The following is a 17,925-nucleotide window of genomic DNA, read 5'->3' as shown; positions in this document are numbered from 1 at the left end:
GCAACCCAGGAACCGGGTGTTTACTATGAGGCAGGCTCTATTCTAAGTGCTATGAATACACAGGAATCCTATGAGGAAGATATTATAAGTATGCCCATTTCATAAATAAGGAAATTAAGGACCAGAGAGGTTGAGAAGTGTGTCCAGATCACACAGCTTAGAAAATGGGTTTTTTAGATGCACACAGACAAATTATGTGAAGTTTGAAACATGTTACTAGACTTTCCTGTCCTCAATTATGTGCTCACCCTGCAGGCCTGGGCGACCCAGACGTACTCCGCACAGAGCTCTCCACGCGAGGGCTGGCCACGTCAGGAGGCTGAGGGGGAATGAGGGTTTTCCGAACTGCCATTCTAGAAGAGACAAGAGACACGACCGGAATACAAGCGTCTGCGGGCATTCGAAGGGTAAGAACTACACATCCACTACGTGGGTCTATGGTAAAATTAAAGCACTATGTTGTCAGGTGCTTTTTAATGGATTTAAAAGTTCTCTCAATGTAATAGAGGCACATTATTTAGAAAGTCAAATAGTACTAAAGAGCTTTTAATAAAACACAGCAGATCTCTTTCCCATCCTTCATCACTTCCTGCCTGTCTCTCTTCAGGAGGCAACTATTTTGACTCTTACCTGCTTCTTCTACTTTCTACCTACACATTTCCTTTGTACTTAAAATTTAAATTCGTTTAGTATTCACAATCATTATTACACCTACGTATTCATATTGACCTAAGCAAGTTAATGGAAGCTGAGTGAAAAAAGTCAATTAAGGTAGCTAGTTATCAAATGTGTCGTGTAGTAGAGAGGCCACATGCGGCTCAGACCACAGCTGAGTGACGTGGAAATCATAAATGATCCTGATGTGCAGTTTTGGCAGGGTGGTAGAAGCAAATGCTAGAAGAGAAGTGGTTTGAGAGAAAACGTCTAGAATGAGAACATACCATTCTGCAATGCAATGAATTCAGATACTGATCATGAAGGCTGTTAATATCTCAAAAAAGGGTGACACCAGACAGTGTATTTCTCCTGGTGTAACACTAAGACCAGGCTTCCCAGGTGGCCAGTGATGAAGAGCCACCTGCCAGTGCAGGTGTGTGGCTTTGATCCCTGGGTCGGGAAGGCCCTTTGGAGGAGGAAATGGCAACCTACTCCAGTATTTCTGCCTAGGAAATTCCAAGGACAGAGGAGCCTGGGGGGCAGCAGTCCACTGGGTCACAAGAACAGTTGGATGCCACTTAGCAACTTAACAACGGAACACTAAACTGCCAACTCATGAAGGAATTTTGCTAAAAGGGGGAAAAACCAAGCCTTGAGATTAAAGTAACAACTTGGAAAATGTGGAGGAGAGAATAAGAAACTAGGCAGTGGGAGAGGTGGGCATGGACTATGTTCCCTAAAATGATCCACTGGAGTCCTAATTCTTGGTGTTTGTGAATGTAAAAAAATAGGGTCTTTGCAAATGTAACTAAGTTAAGGATCTTGAGATAAGATCATTCTAGATTTAGAGTCTCTTAGAAAAAACCCTGATGCTGGGTAAGACGGTAGGTAAAAGGAGAAGGGGGAACAGAGGATGAGATGGTTAGATGGCATCATCAACTCAATGGACATGAATCTGAGCAAACTCCGGGAGACAGTGGACTTCAGAGGAGTCTTGCGTGCTACAGTCCACAGGATCACAAAGAGTAGGATACAACTTGGCGACTGAACAACAACAAAAAAGTTATAGGGTAGGTCCTAAATCCAAAGACTGACAACAGAAAGGAGATGGAGATGTGAGACAGAGGCAAGGGCATGTGAATATGGAAACAGAAACTGGAGTGATGCATCCACAGGCAAAGCGACTCTAAGGACTGCCAACTGCCACCAGATGCTGGGAAAGAGGCACAGAGTAGATTTTCCCCAAGAAGGAACCAACCAACATGTTGATATCAGACTTCTAGTCATCACAACTGTGAGAATAAACTTGTGTTGTTTCAAACCACCAAACTTGTGATAATTTGTTATAGCAGCCCTAAGGAAACTAACACAATGGGGATACAACTGACAAATTCAGGGAAAGAGATGGCGGGGGAAAGGGAAAACTCCAAGGGACAAAAGAGCTGGTAAAAAAAAGGGAGTGGATAGGCAAACAGATAAAACATGGACTAAGTTAATAATTGAAGTTGGATTATGGGAATAAATTCTTATGTTCAAATTTGTATTATGTTTAAACTTTCCACACAAAAAATAAAAAAGCAAGACCAACTCCACTCCCACCCCAGAAAACAAACAATCCCCCCCAAACCCATAAAGAGATATACTATAAACGCACAGAATGACCAAACTTACGAAGAGTGCCAAATAAGAGGTGTTGGTGATGACAAGGGCAATGATTCCCCTGCTAGTGACAGTGCAAATGGGTATAACACCCGAACAAACTGCTGGCGTTATGTGCTAGAGCTGAAGATGAGCACAGACTACATCCCAGCAAATCCCTTCTGGGGTACTACATCTATGGACATATCAAAGGTGATGTAGAAAGACGTTGGGATAACATTACAGCCCCAAACTGGGAAAAACCTGAAGATCCATGGAAAAAATAATGCTCTTCTTATATAAGGGTATTGTAAACAACTGAAAAGTTATAATCACAGGTAGTAACATGGATGAACTGTCCAAAACCAAGTGAAAGATGCCTGAGTCACAAAAAGTATATATGATTCTACGGGAACTCAAAAAGAGGCAAAAGAGGGTAAGAAGAAAACCTGGCTAGTAACCTTTGGGAGGAAGTACTGGCAATCACACAGACGTACATTGGGTTCCCTTTGTGCTAACTCATTACACTGTACATACATTATCTGCACAGTTTTCTATACATCAGTGAAAATGCTGAAAGAGAAAGAAAGAGACTGGAAGAAGTAGTGCTAGCAAATAGAGACAACTCCTTTATTTTCATTGCAAACAGGAGAAATAAAATGGGGGAGAGAATGGAAGAAAGTGGCTTAATGGAAGAATTTTTTTTTTAAGATGGAAGAACTGACAGCAAGATTATACTTTTTATGTGAATAACCCACTTGCAAGAAAAAACTGATGAAGGAGAGAGAGGAAGAGCTGCAGCTGGAGCTGGAGTAGGTGAGGAAGGCTGTGATCGGAGCTCTGAAGAGGTACCCCTGGAGCTCACCTGTACTGGGAAATGGAGGTGGGCAGGGAAAAGAGGCTGGCAGGTAAGATGTGACAGCTAGTCTGTGAAGTTCTCTGGTGCTTGTTGCCATTTTCTCAAGAAAGTAGGTGGCACTTTCATTAGCTACTAGTGAATGTGGGAAGAAGCTGGGGAAGCCTGGAAAAGAACAGAGGTACCTGGTTGTCTGGAAAGGTGGTGGAAGAAAGCAGACAGCGCTGGTCCACCATGAGATCCCAGTGGAGGTGTGTGAGGTTAAGCAGGACCAGGTAGTGTGGTGCTCCCTAACACACTGCTGCACATATGCAGGCAGCATAACACAAATTAGGATTTAACTCTGGTTTTGACAAAGCCAAGAGGAGGGTAAGGAACCTGAGGATGGATGCAAGGAAATGATTGCAATGGAACCACAGACTCTGAGCCAGGGAGAGCAGACAAAGATGTCAGGAAAGGCAGTTAGAAGAGTGAAAAGGTGGTTAAGGACCAAGAGGCTGCAGGCTTCCAGCTGAGTCTTGTTGAGTCACAGTTCTGCTGCCAGGGATGTGGAAGGAGGCAGGCTGTGGGCCACTGGGGTACAGAAAACACTGCTCAACTTCTGAGCCGAGGAATGCTTGTGCCCCTGGGGGTGCTCTGCTAAGGGAGGGTGGATGCAAGGGACACATTCAAGCAACTGAGAGGCCACAGAGCTGGGAAACATCAAATTTCTCTTTACATTAAAGATAGTATGACAACCAGACACTATGTGCCTTCTGCAGGACACACAATCTCTAAATCAAACCTGATTCTGTCCCAACAAGGTGGCTGCCAGTCACATGGGGCCACTAAACACGTGAAAGGCAGGAAATGCAAGTGACCAGCAGGACTTTTAAGAATGCTTCATTAGGGGCTTCCCTGGTGGCTCAGACGGTAAAGAATGTTTCACTGAAGTTAATTTGAATTTAAAAACTGGTATTTGACTAGAACAGTCAAATTCGCAGAGTTAGAAAGTACACTGGTAATGCCAGGGGCCAGGAGGTGAAGGGACTGTAAGGGTGAAGGGACAGGGGGGATGGGGAGTTAGTATTTAATGGAGCCAGAGCTTGAGTTTAAGAAGGTGAAAAATTTGGGAGGTGGATGGTGGTGAGAGGTGCACAACGATGTGAATGTATTTAATGCCACTGAAATGTACGTTAAATATGGTTAAAATAGTATGTTTTATATTATGTGATTTTTACCACAATAAAAGAAACAATAAAAACTGGTATTTGATTCAGTTATTGGAAAACTTTTCACTGTGTCTGGATGAACCTGGTTATGTGAAACTACTTTTTCAATAGCAAACTTTATGAAATTTAAATACAGACCAGGAAGCAGATCTGCTGTTGAGGAAGAGTGGACTCAAAGTGGCAATGTGGTGCCAAGAGAACAGTCACCCATCTCCGGGCACAGTGACAGGAAGGGATGGGGAGGGACGAGATAGCCACCACTCCGGGGAGAGTCGAGGAAAAGGCCTTTGAGACCCCAGAGAAGAGCCAGGATCCAATTAAGGCAAAGAGTCATGCTCAGAGAAGTCAGGCCACAGAGGACTTGGATGGTACAGGTGGTCACGGAAGGTACAGCAGAAGGGCCTTTGGAGACAACAAAGCAAGGGAGAAAGGCAGATCTCACTGCGTCCCGTGTTGTGAAGTTTCAAAATATTTTACCTCGGTGCCAGTGTGTGTCTGTTGCACATATTGTGCCATGCATTTTGTGGTTTGTTAAATCAGGAAACGGTTACTCTTCAGTTTTGGTAATTTACTATGATCCCTCTTCTTCCAAGGCAGGGTTCTCCTGAACTGGCACTTTAATTTTTTGGTATTTTCTCCCCTTTTGTCTTTTTGCTCTACTGAGAGATCTCCTCAGTTTTACCTTTCAGCTCCTCTACTGAGCTTTCAATTTCTGCTCTCACACTTTTAACTTCAGGACACACTCTTGTTCTCTGACTGTTCCCTTTGAGAAGCATGGCCTTCCTGTTTGATGGATGCAGTTTTCTTTTGTCCTTTGAAGATGGCACTGACTGTGTATGTCTCTGTTCATCCTTCTTAGGTTTTGTTTTTAGTTTTATTCTCTTTGCCTAGCCTTTGCATCTTCCAAACTGCCTTTTTCAGTGGTTTCTACCTTGTATTGTTAGAATCCCCATCAGGCACCTGATATGCTGGGCTGCATGCTCATGATGGAGGAGGACTAAAAAGCTGATGGGATGCTCTGAGCTTGTGGCAGGGTTTGTCTATCTTAAGGGTGATCTGATCCCTGTCTGAAGGGTCCTTAAACCCTTAGTGTAGGTATTTTTAGATCTTTCCCATTGGGCTGATGGACCCTAGAAGGAGAGTAGAGTCCTCTTCTCAATTTCTCTTTAACTGCCAGGGTTGTGTCAGCCCAATGGGAGAAGTGGACAGGTAGTCTCAACACGCCGTGTTGGCTAGGTCATTAATCTGTTTCTGGTGCAGTACCATGTCCTCTGTTGTGCTGGCTGATCCTAGTGGGCCATCTGCAGAGTTTGCTGGGGCTGGGGAGGAGCGGCCGTGCAAATCCGCTGTCTGGGCAGAGAAGGTAGGGCTCTAACCACTTTTCAGACAGATTTCAGCCCAGCTTCCTTTTACCCTTAGTTCTTCCTGTTTCTGGTTCTTTTGAAGATTTACAATTTAAATGAGGATGATTCTTAATTGTCCTCTGTAGACTTAACATCCACCATTCTCACTGTTAAGGGAGTGAGGGAGAGCTTGCCTATCTGCTTTCTCGCCTCAAAGTCTTGCTGCTGTTGAGTCTTCTCCTATTCTCCCCATCCCTGTGCATTTATGATCTTTCAAAAAAGCCTCTTTACTAAAAGTTCTGTAGGGTTTTGACAGGAGGAGAAATTAAGAAGAGCATGTTCAATCTGCCATCTCTATTACAAGCTCTGCCTTGCATTTTCCTTGATAAAGTTACTTTGTCATGAACCGACTTAGTATTAAAAGGCAGAGACCTGGATCTCTGTTTCACAGCAGAGCCTATGACCTATGACCCACCAACTCAGAAGTTTATATGACAACAGGGAACACTATCTGCTACTAAATATGACCCTTAATACACTTGGAAAACTGTTTGCCTGAAGCAACAATTCATTTAGGATAACGAGGGAAAAACAGATAGCACACATTACTGTGTCTAACTAGATAAGCCTGAAAAATGCAGTACAACCAAGGGTTCCAGCATTAAACTCTCAGAACCAGAGAGAACTCTCAAAGTAATTAATATGCAACAGATGTTTACAAACTGACAACCAACTGAATCCTGGATTCTTACCATCTTACAGTCTGAACTCAGCAAGGCTCTACTGAACAACCTGGTCGGCAAGTTATTTTGGCAGAAATCGAGTTTGCTACAGCACTGGATTAGTGCCTGTTTATACCGATGGCATCCAGAACTAGAGGCGTCACCTGACACTTCTGGGTCGACTCACCCATCGGTGGCAGGTTTCTTGCGGAGTATACTTGGCCGTGGGGACGAGCCCTGGGCTGGAGCGTTCGTGCTCACACTCTGGCTGTGAGTCTGCACCACAGTTGTTGCTGCTGGAGCAGCACTGAATGGGTTGCTGATAGGGTTGGCTACAATTGTGGCTCCATCCGCCAACACCACTGCTAGAGGACACGGAGGGGGCAGGAAAGAACAATGAAAAGGAGACAGAAGTAACATTACTAAAATGTCATGTAAGACAAAGAACAATGATTAGACTATCACACTTAAGAGTACTCATGTTAGGACTTTCCAATTTCAAGAAGAGGAATAAGAACAAAAGCAGATGGCAAAATGGGAGAAGTTATAAAGCCTACTGATCAAAAACCACTTTTCTTTGCTCTACAATCATGATTACTAATAAATAAGATAGATAAAGTACATACCATACTTCAAGAAATGTTCTCCTACAGACTTTTTGTAAGATATCACTGCTTCTCAATTCCTAATAATGGTACTAACATTCCAGTCTATCTTAACTTTATGCTTTACAAACAACTCCAAAAAAATTTTTAGGAAATTCCTTGGCTGTTTATAGGTTAGGACTCTGCGCTTCTAATGCTAGGGCCTGAATTCAACCCCTGGTTGGAGAACTAGATCCCACAAGCTACACAGTGAGCCAAAAAAATTAAAATGAAAAAGAAAATCCTAAAATGGACTGTAAATACTACCCTCATAAGGGTGAATATACTCTCTCAACTAAGAGCTCTTCTGGCACGCTTCTCCCCATATGCAAATATGTATTAAGCTATTTACACATGTGGTTTCTAATGCTTACAATGATCCTGACAGGTAAGTTCTAAGCAACTCATGTTCCAAAGGGCAAACTAAGGTTTACTGAGGTTACTTGAGACCACAAAGCCAGCAAGTGGCAAAACCTATGTATCTTTTCTTTCCAGACCAAATTCCATGTGAACAATTAAAATTACCTGAAGTCTTCCCTTCGGGCTGAGGCTGCTGGGTCCCTATTGGTGCGGGCTGAAGTCCCTGGGTGCTGATGGGGGCTGCTGAGTGAATTCCCTGTGTGCCGATGGGGGCAGGCTGGATCCCTGGGGTGCCGATGGGGGCGGGCTGGATCCCCTGTGTACTGATGGGGGCTGGCTGGATCCCTTGGATATGCCGAGCATGAGATGCATCCACTGTCATCAACTGCATGGGGTTCAGGTGGACTGTGGATGCCACCCCTACTCCAGTCTGAGCTGTGATGGCAGAGTTTGGAGCCTGAGCTGAAACTAAAAATGATGCAGAAAGTGACAAGAATGTTAGCTCTGATTAGATACAGTCCACCTAAGGAGAAAAACACTCAAATCAAAACAATTTTTCCACATTCAAGATCTAAACTCTCAATTTTAAAAAAAAGTGCTATATAAATCTCTAAACATTGACATTTTCTCCACCTTACTTTCTACTAATTTGAGATGATCTTTCTGCAGAAACAGCATTAAAATGAGCAAAAAGCAATCATTTATTAAAAGCCAAATGTGAGCCAGGCAACTATGTAAATAATTAATACAAACTTCTGACATACATCCATGCCTCCAAGTCATGAATCTTTGCTTTAATTGATAGAACCACTATCAGAGGAATTTCTGAAATATAGTAGTTATTAATTTTAAATTCTAAAATATGCACTTAAGAGAGAGAACAATCAACCTGTCCTTTTTTCAATCATCTACCGTGTACATTAAAAACTGACTCAACAACAAAACTGAAAACACAGACATTCCCAGGAAGAAACGAAGTAAGAAAGGATTTCTCACTATTTGTGGAAAGAAAACAAACAAAAGACTTTTCTTCTCAGAAAACAAATCTGGAAAAAGATATATGTATCTTCCAATGTTCCCTGCAGCATTACTTACAATAGCCAAGATATGGAAACAATCCATGTCCAGTAGTGGATGAGTAGATCAAGAAGATATGATATATACACACACAATGGAATATCACTCAGCTATTAAAAAGGAAAAAAAAATCTGAAACACTGCCATTTGTGACAATATGAATGAATCTCAAGGGTATTATGCTTAGTGAGGTCAGTCACACAGAGAATGACAAACACCATGTGACCTCACATACATATGGACTCTAAGGCGCAGAAAATCACAAACAGCCCCTGGATGGAGAAGACAGAGCAGTGGCGCCAGAGGCAAGGGGAGAGGGCGGTGAGACAGGCTGCAGTGGTGAGAAGGCACGGATTTCCAGCTAAAGACACTAAGTTACGGGGATACAACGCACAGCATAATGATTATAGTTAGATATGCAGCACTGTAAATCTGGGAGTTGCTAAGAGTAGATCTTAAAAGTTCTCATCACAAGAAAAAAAACAATCTGGAACTGTACAGTGACAGATGCCAGCTAGACCTGTGGTGATTATTCTGCAATATAGATAAATAATGAAACATTATGCTGTACATGTGAAACTAAGGTATGTCAATTATATCTCAATTTTGGAATTTCTTGGCAGAAAAGCTATGACAAATCTAGACAGCACATTAGAAAGCAGAGACAATACTTTGCCGACAAAGGTCCGTCTAGTCAAAGCTGTGGTTTTTCCAGTACACATGTACAGATGTGAGAGTTGGACCATAAAGAAGGCTGAGTGCTAAAGAACTGATGCTTTGAAACTGGTGTTGGAGAAGACTCTTGAGAGTCCCTTGGACAGCAAGGAGATCAAATCAGTCCACCCTAATGGAAATTAAGCCTGAATATTCATTGGAAGGACTGATGCTGAAGTTCCAATACTTTGGCCTCCTTATGTGATGAGCTGGCTCACTGGAAAAGACCGTGATATTAGGAAAGATTGAGGGAAGGAAGAGAAGGGGCTGATAAAGGATGAGATGGCTGGATGGCTCAACGGACATGAGTTTGAGCAAATTCTGGGCAATAGTGAAGGACAGGGAAGCCTGGCATGGCAGTCCATGGGATGGCAAAGTGTCAGACACGATTTAGTGACTGAATAACAAAACTTCAATTTTAATAATATAATTAAAAATGTTTTATAAATGACAGATAAAAAGGTAAATTATTATTATGCATAAGAATAATGAAGTGATAGAACATGTAAACTTAAAAGTCACTGTTACAGTGCAATTCTTCCTTTGTAGAATACACACACACACAATTTCCAGATCATTATAGTTTCTTCTGAGAAGTGTATCCATGTTATTTATGTTAAACAACAGTTCTTTGGTCATTTGCCTGCTGTAGAACCTGCAGTCTAGTTACTACTACAAGCCTTTTTAAGACCCAATCTTATTTCACACTTTATATTCTCACCCACACCATGCTGTGTGTGTGGGGGCTCAGTCATGTTTGACTCTGTGTGACCCTATGGGCTACAGCCTGCCAGGCTCCTCTCTCCATGGGTTTCTCCAGGAAAGAATACTGGGGCAGGCTGCCATTTTTCCTCCTCCAGGGGATCTTCCCAACTCAGGGACTGATACTGTGTCTCCTGCATTGGCATTAAGATTCTTTACTACTGAGCAAGATCTAATCCTATTCCACACTTTGCATTCTCACTCACACTATGCTTCCACCAAAACAAAACCACTCTGTTTTTTTTTTCTTTCTTTTGTTGCTTGAACTCCAAGGCCTTTAATTTGTGGCGAGCATGCCTTGGTCTGGTCCTCATCCGAGCTCCTCCCGGGTTGCCACCCCCATGCCAGCACCTCCCCGCCTCCCTTCCTGGGTCTCCCAGGTCACACCCCCACAGCAGACGCCCAGGCCCCTCCCTCCCAGCCCCCTAGGTAGGGGCAGGCGGGGGTGCCGCCAGAGTCCCAGCCGCGCCCAGGATCAGCATGGCCAGGGCCTTGGGCCCTGCCGTGTGGATCTTCTTGTGCCGGTGCAGGTTGGAACGCCGGCTGAAGCTCTTGCCGCACAGCGGGCAGGAGTAGGGCCGGACGCCGCGGTGGTGCGCTGGTGGGCGGTGAGGTGCGAGCTGTGGCTGAAGCTCTTGCCGCAGTTCAGGCAGTGGTAGGGCTTCTCGCCAGTGTGCGTGCGGTTGTGCGCAATGAGGTTGGATCGCAGGCTGAAGCACTTACCGCACTCGGGGCACGGGTAGGGCTTGATCCCGGTGTGGGTGCGCTGGTGGGTGACCAGGGCCGAGCTCTGCGTGAAGCACTTGCCGCAGATGAGGCACTTGTGCGGCTTGGCGCCCGTGTGGGTGCCCTGGTGGGTGACCAGGTCTGAGAAGCGGGTGAAGCGCTTGGTGTAGGGCTTCTCGCCCGTGTGGATGCGCTGGTGCTGGATCAGCGTCGAGTGGTGGCTGAAGCTCTTCCAGCAGGACGGGCAGGCGTAGGGCTTCTCGCCCGTGTGCGTGCGCCGGTGCGTCACCAGGTGCAAGGGCCAGCTGAAGGCCTTGCCGCACTGCTCGCACTTGTAGGTCTTCTTGCCCGCCTCGCTGCCCAGCGCCAGGCCCTCCTCGCCGCTCTCGGGGGCGGCCATGCCCCCCTCTCTGGATTGCTCTGGGAAGTGGCCCTCCTGGGTTTTCAGGAGGTCGGTGTCAGGCGGGGCTGATTCCGGCTGTGCCTCCTCCACGGGACGGGGCTGCACATCGTCCTGCCCGCAGCGCGGGGCATCCCCCGGGCTCTTCCCACTCTGCTTTTGAAGGACTTTACATCGCCAAGGGCTCGCAGGGATGCAGCCAGCTCCTTGTCCGCCTCCACCGCTCCTCTTCTCCTCATGTCCAGCATGCCTGCTGGAACCTGGGGCCCCGCCCTTGAGAGGCCCAGAAAGGTCTGCTGAAGGGAAACCCCAAGGACAGCCCACTCCTCTTCTGCAGGACCTCCCTGTAGAAGCTCTGCTGGGTGTGGTCCAGCCGCCCTCATTCCTCCCGGGAGAGGTACAGAGCCAGGTCCTCAAGGGTCACCGGCATCTGGGACCAGGCGGTGAGGAGTGCTGCAGCCATTTGCTGGTCTCTGGTCCTCCCCTCGCAGGAGAGCACAGGCATCTGGGGGGCCGGGAGGGTTCCTCCAGGCAGGAGACAGTTTCTCCTGAGCGCCCTGGCTTAGGGGCACCCAGCCCCGCGCTCCTTGAGCTCTGGCCTCCTGCGACACCCCATCAGGCTGCGTCTCCTCTGGCTCCATCTTGATGTGGGCCTCTCCTACAGGCACTGTCCCCTCTGACTCAGAGAGCATTTCTTGACAAGAATGCCCATGACCTGGAGTCTCTCGGGCTCTCTCCTTGTCCTGGGTAGCTCGGATACCTCCGTCGTCTGCAGACATTTTTTTTAATCTCAGAGCCAGAAAGCACCATTGAGTCGTTTGGTGCTCGTGTTGGCCAAGCCCCCTCCAGCTTCTGGCCAGAAGCTTGGGATCCTGAAGTTGAGCTGCCCGCTCTCAGCAGCCCTCTCTGCGGCTGCAACCACCCGCCCGGGCCGGGCGTTCATCCTGCTCACGGTCCCGCACAAATGATGTCCTTCCTCTCTCCGAACCCGGTCCAGGTCTCCTCTTCTCCCTGCCAGCCCGTAGCCTTCCACCTTTGACCCTGGCCCCTCCGGCCAGCTGGTCACCCGTGCGGCTCTCGGGATCCAGGCACCCTCCCAGCCCCGCTCTCACCGATATGGAGGCGGAGGGGGCGCTACAGGCGGCGGGATCCCCGCCTCTGGGGAAAGGAGTCTCTGCAGCCTGCCCACTCTGTTTTTTTCCAAGCACATATTTTATTTAGCTAATACTTTATTCACAGACAGAAATGTGCTTTTCTCCAGTCCTACCATGGCTCTGCCCTATCCATTCTGAAAGATGCTTCCCAAATGTCATTTCTTTCAGGAAATCATTCCTGACCTCCAACCCGACCTTCTCAAGTAGAAATAACCTCTTACCTCAGAAACAGCGTGGCTTTGCTCAAGTCTCTCTTGTGAGCTTGAGCATATTATAGTATCTTCTCACATCTCATCTCCTTACTAGACTCTCAGCTTGTTGAAAGCAACATCTGTTTATAAGTCAATTTTAAAAACAGAGCTAGCATAGGATCTTACATGGAATTTCAATAAATATTTGTGGAATTAATAAATGCATGAATGAATAAACAAACGAATGAAACAGAAAACACCTCTGCAAAAGGTGAATTTTCAGGAACACTATGAGAGGGATCACCTTGCAAAATATACATATATACCTACAGTCACACACACATATATGTACAGTTACATATACGTGCCATCACTTCAGTCATGTCTGAATCTTTGCAACTCTATGCACTGTAGCCCTCCAGACTCCTCAATCCATGGAATTCTCCTGGTAAAAATACTGGAGTGGGTTATCATACCCTCCTCCAGGGGATCTTCCCAGCCCAGGGATTGAACCTGAATGAATCTCCAGCACTGCAGGCAGATTCTTTACCACTGAGCCACTGGGGAAGCCCTATGGTTATATATAGTTATATATAGACTTATAAATTCATCTCTCCACCTAACTTATAACTAATAGACCAAAAAGATCTCATCTGTAAAAGCAACCAAGACCATGAACAATTGTTCTAAATACCATAAACTATATAGTAAAGTGATCCATATTTGGCAAGATCAGAGCCTATTACATACAAATTTTCCTGTTCTTTTCTTGACCTAAAAATATCTGTTTTAAAATAAGCTAATAAATTCATGATACTTGAAAACAGGATACTGTTAGCTGGTTTCTAAATGATTTATTCATTTGTGTCCATCCATGTGCAGACTTATATGTTTAACAAATACTACACTACCTCTCATCAAACAGTGATGGTTTGATACTGGAAGAAATTAAGTACTGATTGTGCTATTTATTTTTCTGTGTTAGTGTCCATCAGGGCTACTGCAGAGGTGAGAAAAGAATAATGTAGAGACAGATGACTGGCAGGATCCCCAATACTTCAGAGAGTGTTCTTATGAAGGATTTTTACAATAAAAGTTTACACATAAAGGACAGTGTCTGCATAGTCAGCTCTAGCTCGAGAGAGACTCTGCATGTTCTTTTCAGTTGGTTAGCGTTCAGAGAAATACATAGTGGTCATGAATTATCGATACCTTCTCCAGAAAGGCAAAACAACTGCACTGTTAGGGAAGTATCAATTGGCTGAGGTAGTGGATGAAGGAAGGAACCTGAAGGCAAGTGCTAATACTGATAAACTCAAAATTTTCAGCCATCAGTGTAACACATACTCACACACAGACATGCTTCTACAATACTTTTAGCATCCCACTTTTGGCAACAATCAATTAAACAAGATTTTACTTTATAAGACTGCTAATAAAGAACAGTTACGAATTCCTTTTAAAAAGAAAGTTTTGGGACTTCCCTGGTGGTCCAGTGGTTAAGACTCTGAGCTCCCAATGGGGGGGGCATGGGTTTGATCCCTGGTTGGGGAACTAAGATCCCACATGCTACATGTCCAATAAATAAATAAAATAAAAACATTAAAAAAAGAAAGAAAGTTTTTAAAAACAAACATCTCTTCCCCCATCCTCGGCAAAAAAAAAAAAGAAAAAATCAAACCACACACACAGAAAATGTAGAGGTGGAGGAACCTGTTTCCAAAGCTGTTTAAACATCCCAGTGTTTGAAAGCTTTAGATTAGCACTGTCCAACAAAAATATAAGTCATACACGCAATTTTAGATTTTCCAGAAGCCACATTAATATAATAAAACATAGGTCAAATTAATTTTCATGATACATCTTGTTTAACTCAATATATCCAAAAATGATAATTTTAAAATAATAATGTTAATAAGAGTTATTAGTAACATGTTATAAATTCTCTTTTCCATATTATGTCTTCAAAATTCAGAGTATATTTTGCTCTCAAATCATATTTCAATTCAGAGACTAAATTTTTATCAGAACTACTTGATTTCTATTTTGATTCCATAAAATTGACAATTTTGCAAAAAGTAGGTTCATATTGCTAAGTTGTTCCAAACATATTTGAAATTTCTCTCATTTTAATTTAAGTAAAACAAAAAATTCAGTTCTTCATTTGTGCCAGGTCCTCTTCAAATGCCCAAAGGCCACAGGCAGCACTGGCTGCAGCCCTGGAGGCACATGAGAAGGACAACGGCTACAATCTGATAACCTGGCTTTCTCAGGCCTAAAGTGAGCTGAGGGTGTCACAGCAAAAGATTATACAAACCCTGCAGTTTAAGTATTGTTTACTTTGGATTGACAAAAAGAACACTATTAACAAGACTGGATGGTGAATGTTGAGCATAATTGGGCTAACATTAAAAACACAACAAATAACCCATGAAACAGACGCCCCAGAAGAGTATAGCTTTATTCATTTTTAACTGCACTACCATTTTAAGGGATAACAAAACTGTTATCATAATTATCCTCAGCGTGGGATAAAATCATGCTAATATCACTAATAAGTAACAACTTTCTACAGTCATAGAAATGGTGATTTACAACCTTTAAGCTTTAGATTTCAGCCTTATCTGAATCTGAAAATTGAAGCTAGAGTCATTAAATCCATACTAGAAATACCCACTGATGAATTTCTGTGTCATTGCTTGCAAAGCTACAATGGTAAAAGTTGCCATAAAAGTGGGGCTCCTACCTGGATACTGCCGAATGGTGGACACAGAGCTGGTGATTGGGGTGTAGGTGTGAGCAGCCAGTGGGTATGCAGAAGGTGGGTACGTTGGGAGAAAGTACTGGAACTGAACAGGAACAGATGGCCTACAGACGGAACACAGACAGTATGAATCAAAACGGTCTATTTTCTCCTTTCCCTTCAAATGGTCCTATCGCCTACAAACTATTCATACTTTTAACTGCCATACCAACAGCTCTCAAATTGGGTTCCGAACAATTACAACAAAGGACACAGACCTAGAGAAAGTAGTATTTTAACACTGATGGACCTGGAGATTATCAATATTAAGTGAAGCAAGTCAGAGAAGACCAATGTCATATATCATTGATATTTGGAATCTAAAATATGATACAAATGAGCAAAACAGGAACAGGCTCACAGACACAGAAAACAAACCTGTGGTTACCGAAGGGGAAAGGGGGTGAGGAGACATAAATTGTGAGTTTGGGATTAGCAGATACCAACTACGATATATAAAATAAACACCATGGTCCTACTATATAGTGTAGGGAAATATATCCAACATTCTATAATAAACCATAATGGAAAAGAATACAGAAAAAAAAGTATACATATACATATTAACTGAATCACTTTGCTGTGTACCAGAAACTAACACAACACTGTAAATCAACCATACCTTGATAAAAACAAAACAAAAAAACCCCCGAACTAATAAGCATTTCTAGGGGTGGGATGGAGAGGGAGGTGGGAGGGAGGGTCAAGAGGGAGGGAACATACGTATGCCTATGGCTGATTCATGTTGATGTTTGGTAGAAACCAACACAATATTATAAAGCAATTACCCTTCAATTAAAAATAAAAAATTTAATTATAAAAAAATAAGCATTTCTATACACCATAATAATCAAACAAGAGTATTTAAAAATGATCCAATTATGAAATTACTTCATATGCACTCTGCCAGGTTCTCACTGTGAGGCAGGAGAAGGGAACTACAAATACAGAATGGGGGAGGCAGTGGGGTTGAACCAGAGGCACCCAGATGTACTAGTTTTAAAAATGTTATCTACTTCCTACCTCTCCTGCTAAAGGGCCTAGAAGAAATGACAATCCAGTAAAGATAAACAGATCTAATGCCTAGATCTTGGTTCTAAATGATGAAAAGGAACCAGGGCTCAGAGAGATCAAGCTCAAGAGGAGCTTCAAGTATTTTGTTGTGGTGAGAAGAAAGAAAGGGCAAGAATGACCAGGACATAGTAAAACCCACAGTAACTAGTCTGAAGGGGCTCCCAAGGACCAACGTGGAGACAATCTGAGCATTAAAACAGGTGACAGTAATGGATTATAATTATGAATAAACAAAACCAAGTCCATGAGCCCATGTGGATTTAAAAAAATAAAATACACAACAAAAGAAATAAATGAGGATTGATAAAACTTCTTTACATGAGGATGCCAATCGATAAACATATAGGAAATGATAAAAAAAAAAAATCACTATCTTGCAACCATCATATTGCAAGCATCAACAGATCCAGCCAATAATCAATGGAAGCAAAGACTACTAAGTAAAAGTTTACTGGGGAGTAGCATATCTATTGGAGAAGGCAATGGCAACCCACTCCAGTACTCTTGCCTGGAAAATCCCATGGATGGAGGAGCCTTGTAGGCTGCAGTCCATGGAGTCGCTAAGAGTCAAATACCACTGAGCAACCTCACTTTCACTTTTCACTTTCATGCATTGGAGAAGGAAATGGCAACCCACTCCAATGTTCTTGCCTGGAGAATCCCAGGGATGGGGGATCCTGGTGGGCTGCCATCTATGGGGTCGCAGTCCCACAGAGTCAGACACGACTGAAGCGACTTAGCAGCAGCAGCAGGATATCTATAGTCTCAAGGTATTTCCACATAAATTAGTTGTTTACAAAGAAGAAAAATATACCTTTACAGTAGAAAAATCTGACAAACATCAACTTCATAAAGCAATGTTGACATAACCAATACTGGGAGAACAGGAGAGGATGAGTTCTCTGATATATAGCAATGAGAAGAGCTTATCACCTAATGCACAGGCTGAATCTAACTATGAGGAACAATCCAACAAGTGCAAACTGAAGAATATTCTGCAAAAACAACTGGCCAATCCATATTCTTCTAAAATGTCAATGTATGAAAGAGAATGGAATGCTGAAGGATCATTTCAGATACCCATACTGTGGGTAAATAAGAACAGTTTTGTTCTCTGGAGGAAAATGGGAAATTGTACTTAGGTATAAAAGGTTTATGATACTGTCATCCTTACATTCAAAATGGCTCAAAATAAATTAAACTGAGAAATACAAAAGACAAAAAAAAATGATACTGGAACATTCATCAAAAGGAGAATGAGTAAATACAGCACAGCTTCACTCATAAAATTAAAGAAATTACACAATGTATTGGATTTTCAGCAGTAAATTTGAGAATAAGGAAATATATGCCATATTTGTGGGATAATTTGTTTTACTGGAAAATCAAAACAATTGGTGACATGTTGGGGCACATTCCCTCCTACCTATTATCACTGCGGGTCTCCATGGCCACAGGATTTGGAGAGGCTCGATGTCCTGAAATGGGAATCAGGCTACTCCTCTCTGCAGGGTAGTCAGGCTGGATCCGAGGAGAAGTGTGTGTGATTTGCTGAGGCACCACCTTAGCTACAAAAAAGTATCATCCAATTAC

The 17,925-nt window shown here is 43.5% G+C and overlaps 1 protein-coding gene across 12 annotated transcripts in view; it reads right to left on the bottom strand.

The window, feature by feature from the left end:
- SAP130 (Sin3A associated protein 130) overlaps nt 1–17,925 on the bottom strand; it is a 74,250-nt gene that overhangs the window by 28,981 nt on the left and 27,344 nt on the right. For 6 of the 12 annotated variants that reach the window (XM_043894327.1, XM_043894333.1, XM_043894331.1 and 3 more), the window contains exons 11-15: nt 17,759–17,900; nt 15,202–15,323; nt 7,597–7,899; nt 6,615–6,792; nt 249–353 (exon numbers count right to left, since the gene is read on the bottom strand). In XM_043894327.1, the coding sequence (XP_043750262.1) occupies nt 249–353; nt 6,615–6,792; nt 7,597–7,899; nt 15,202–15,323; nt 17,759–17,900 (850 nt within the window). The remainder of the gene's footprint in view (nt 1–248; nt 354–6,614; nt 6,793–7,596; nt 7,900–15,201; nt 15,324–17,758; nt 17,901–17,925) is intronic. The other 6 variants (XM_043894334.1, XM_043894335.1, XM_043894340.1 and 3 more) reach the window with 3 other exon arrangements.

This window comes from Cervus elaphus, chromosome 33, assembly GCF_910594005.1.
Source record: "Cervus elaphus chromosome 33, mCerEla1.1, whole genome shotgun sequence".
NCBI lineage: Eukaryota > Metazoa > Chordata > Mammalia > Artiodactyla > Cervidae > Cervus > Cervus elaphus.
Note: the sequence above shows the minus strand (reverse complement) of the source record. Positions and strands in the feature narration are given on the sequence as shown.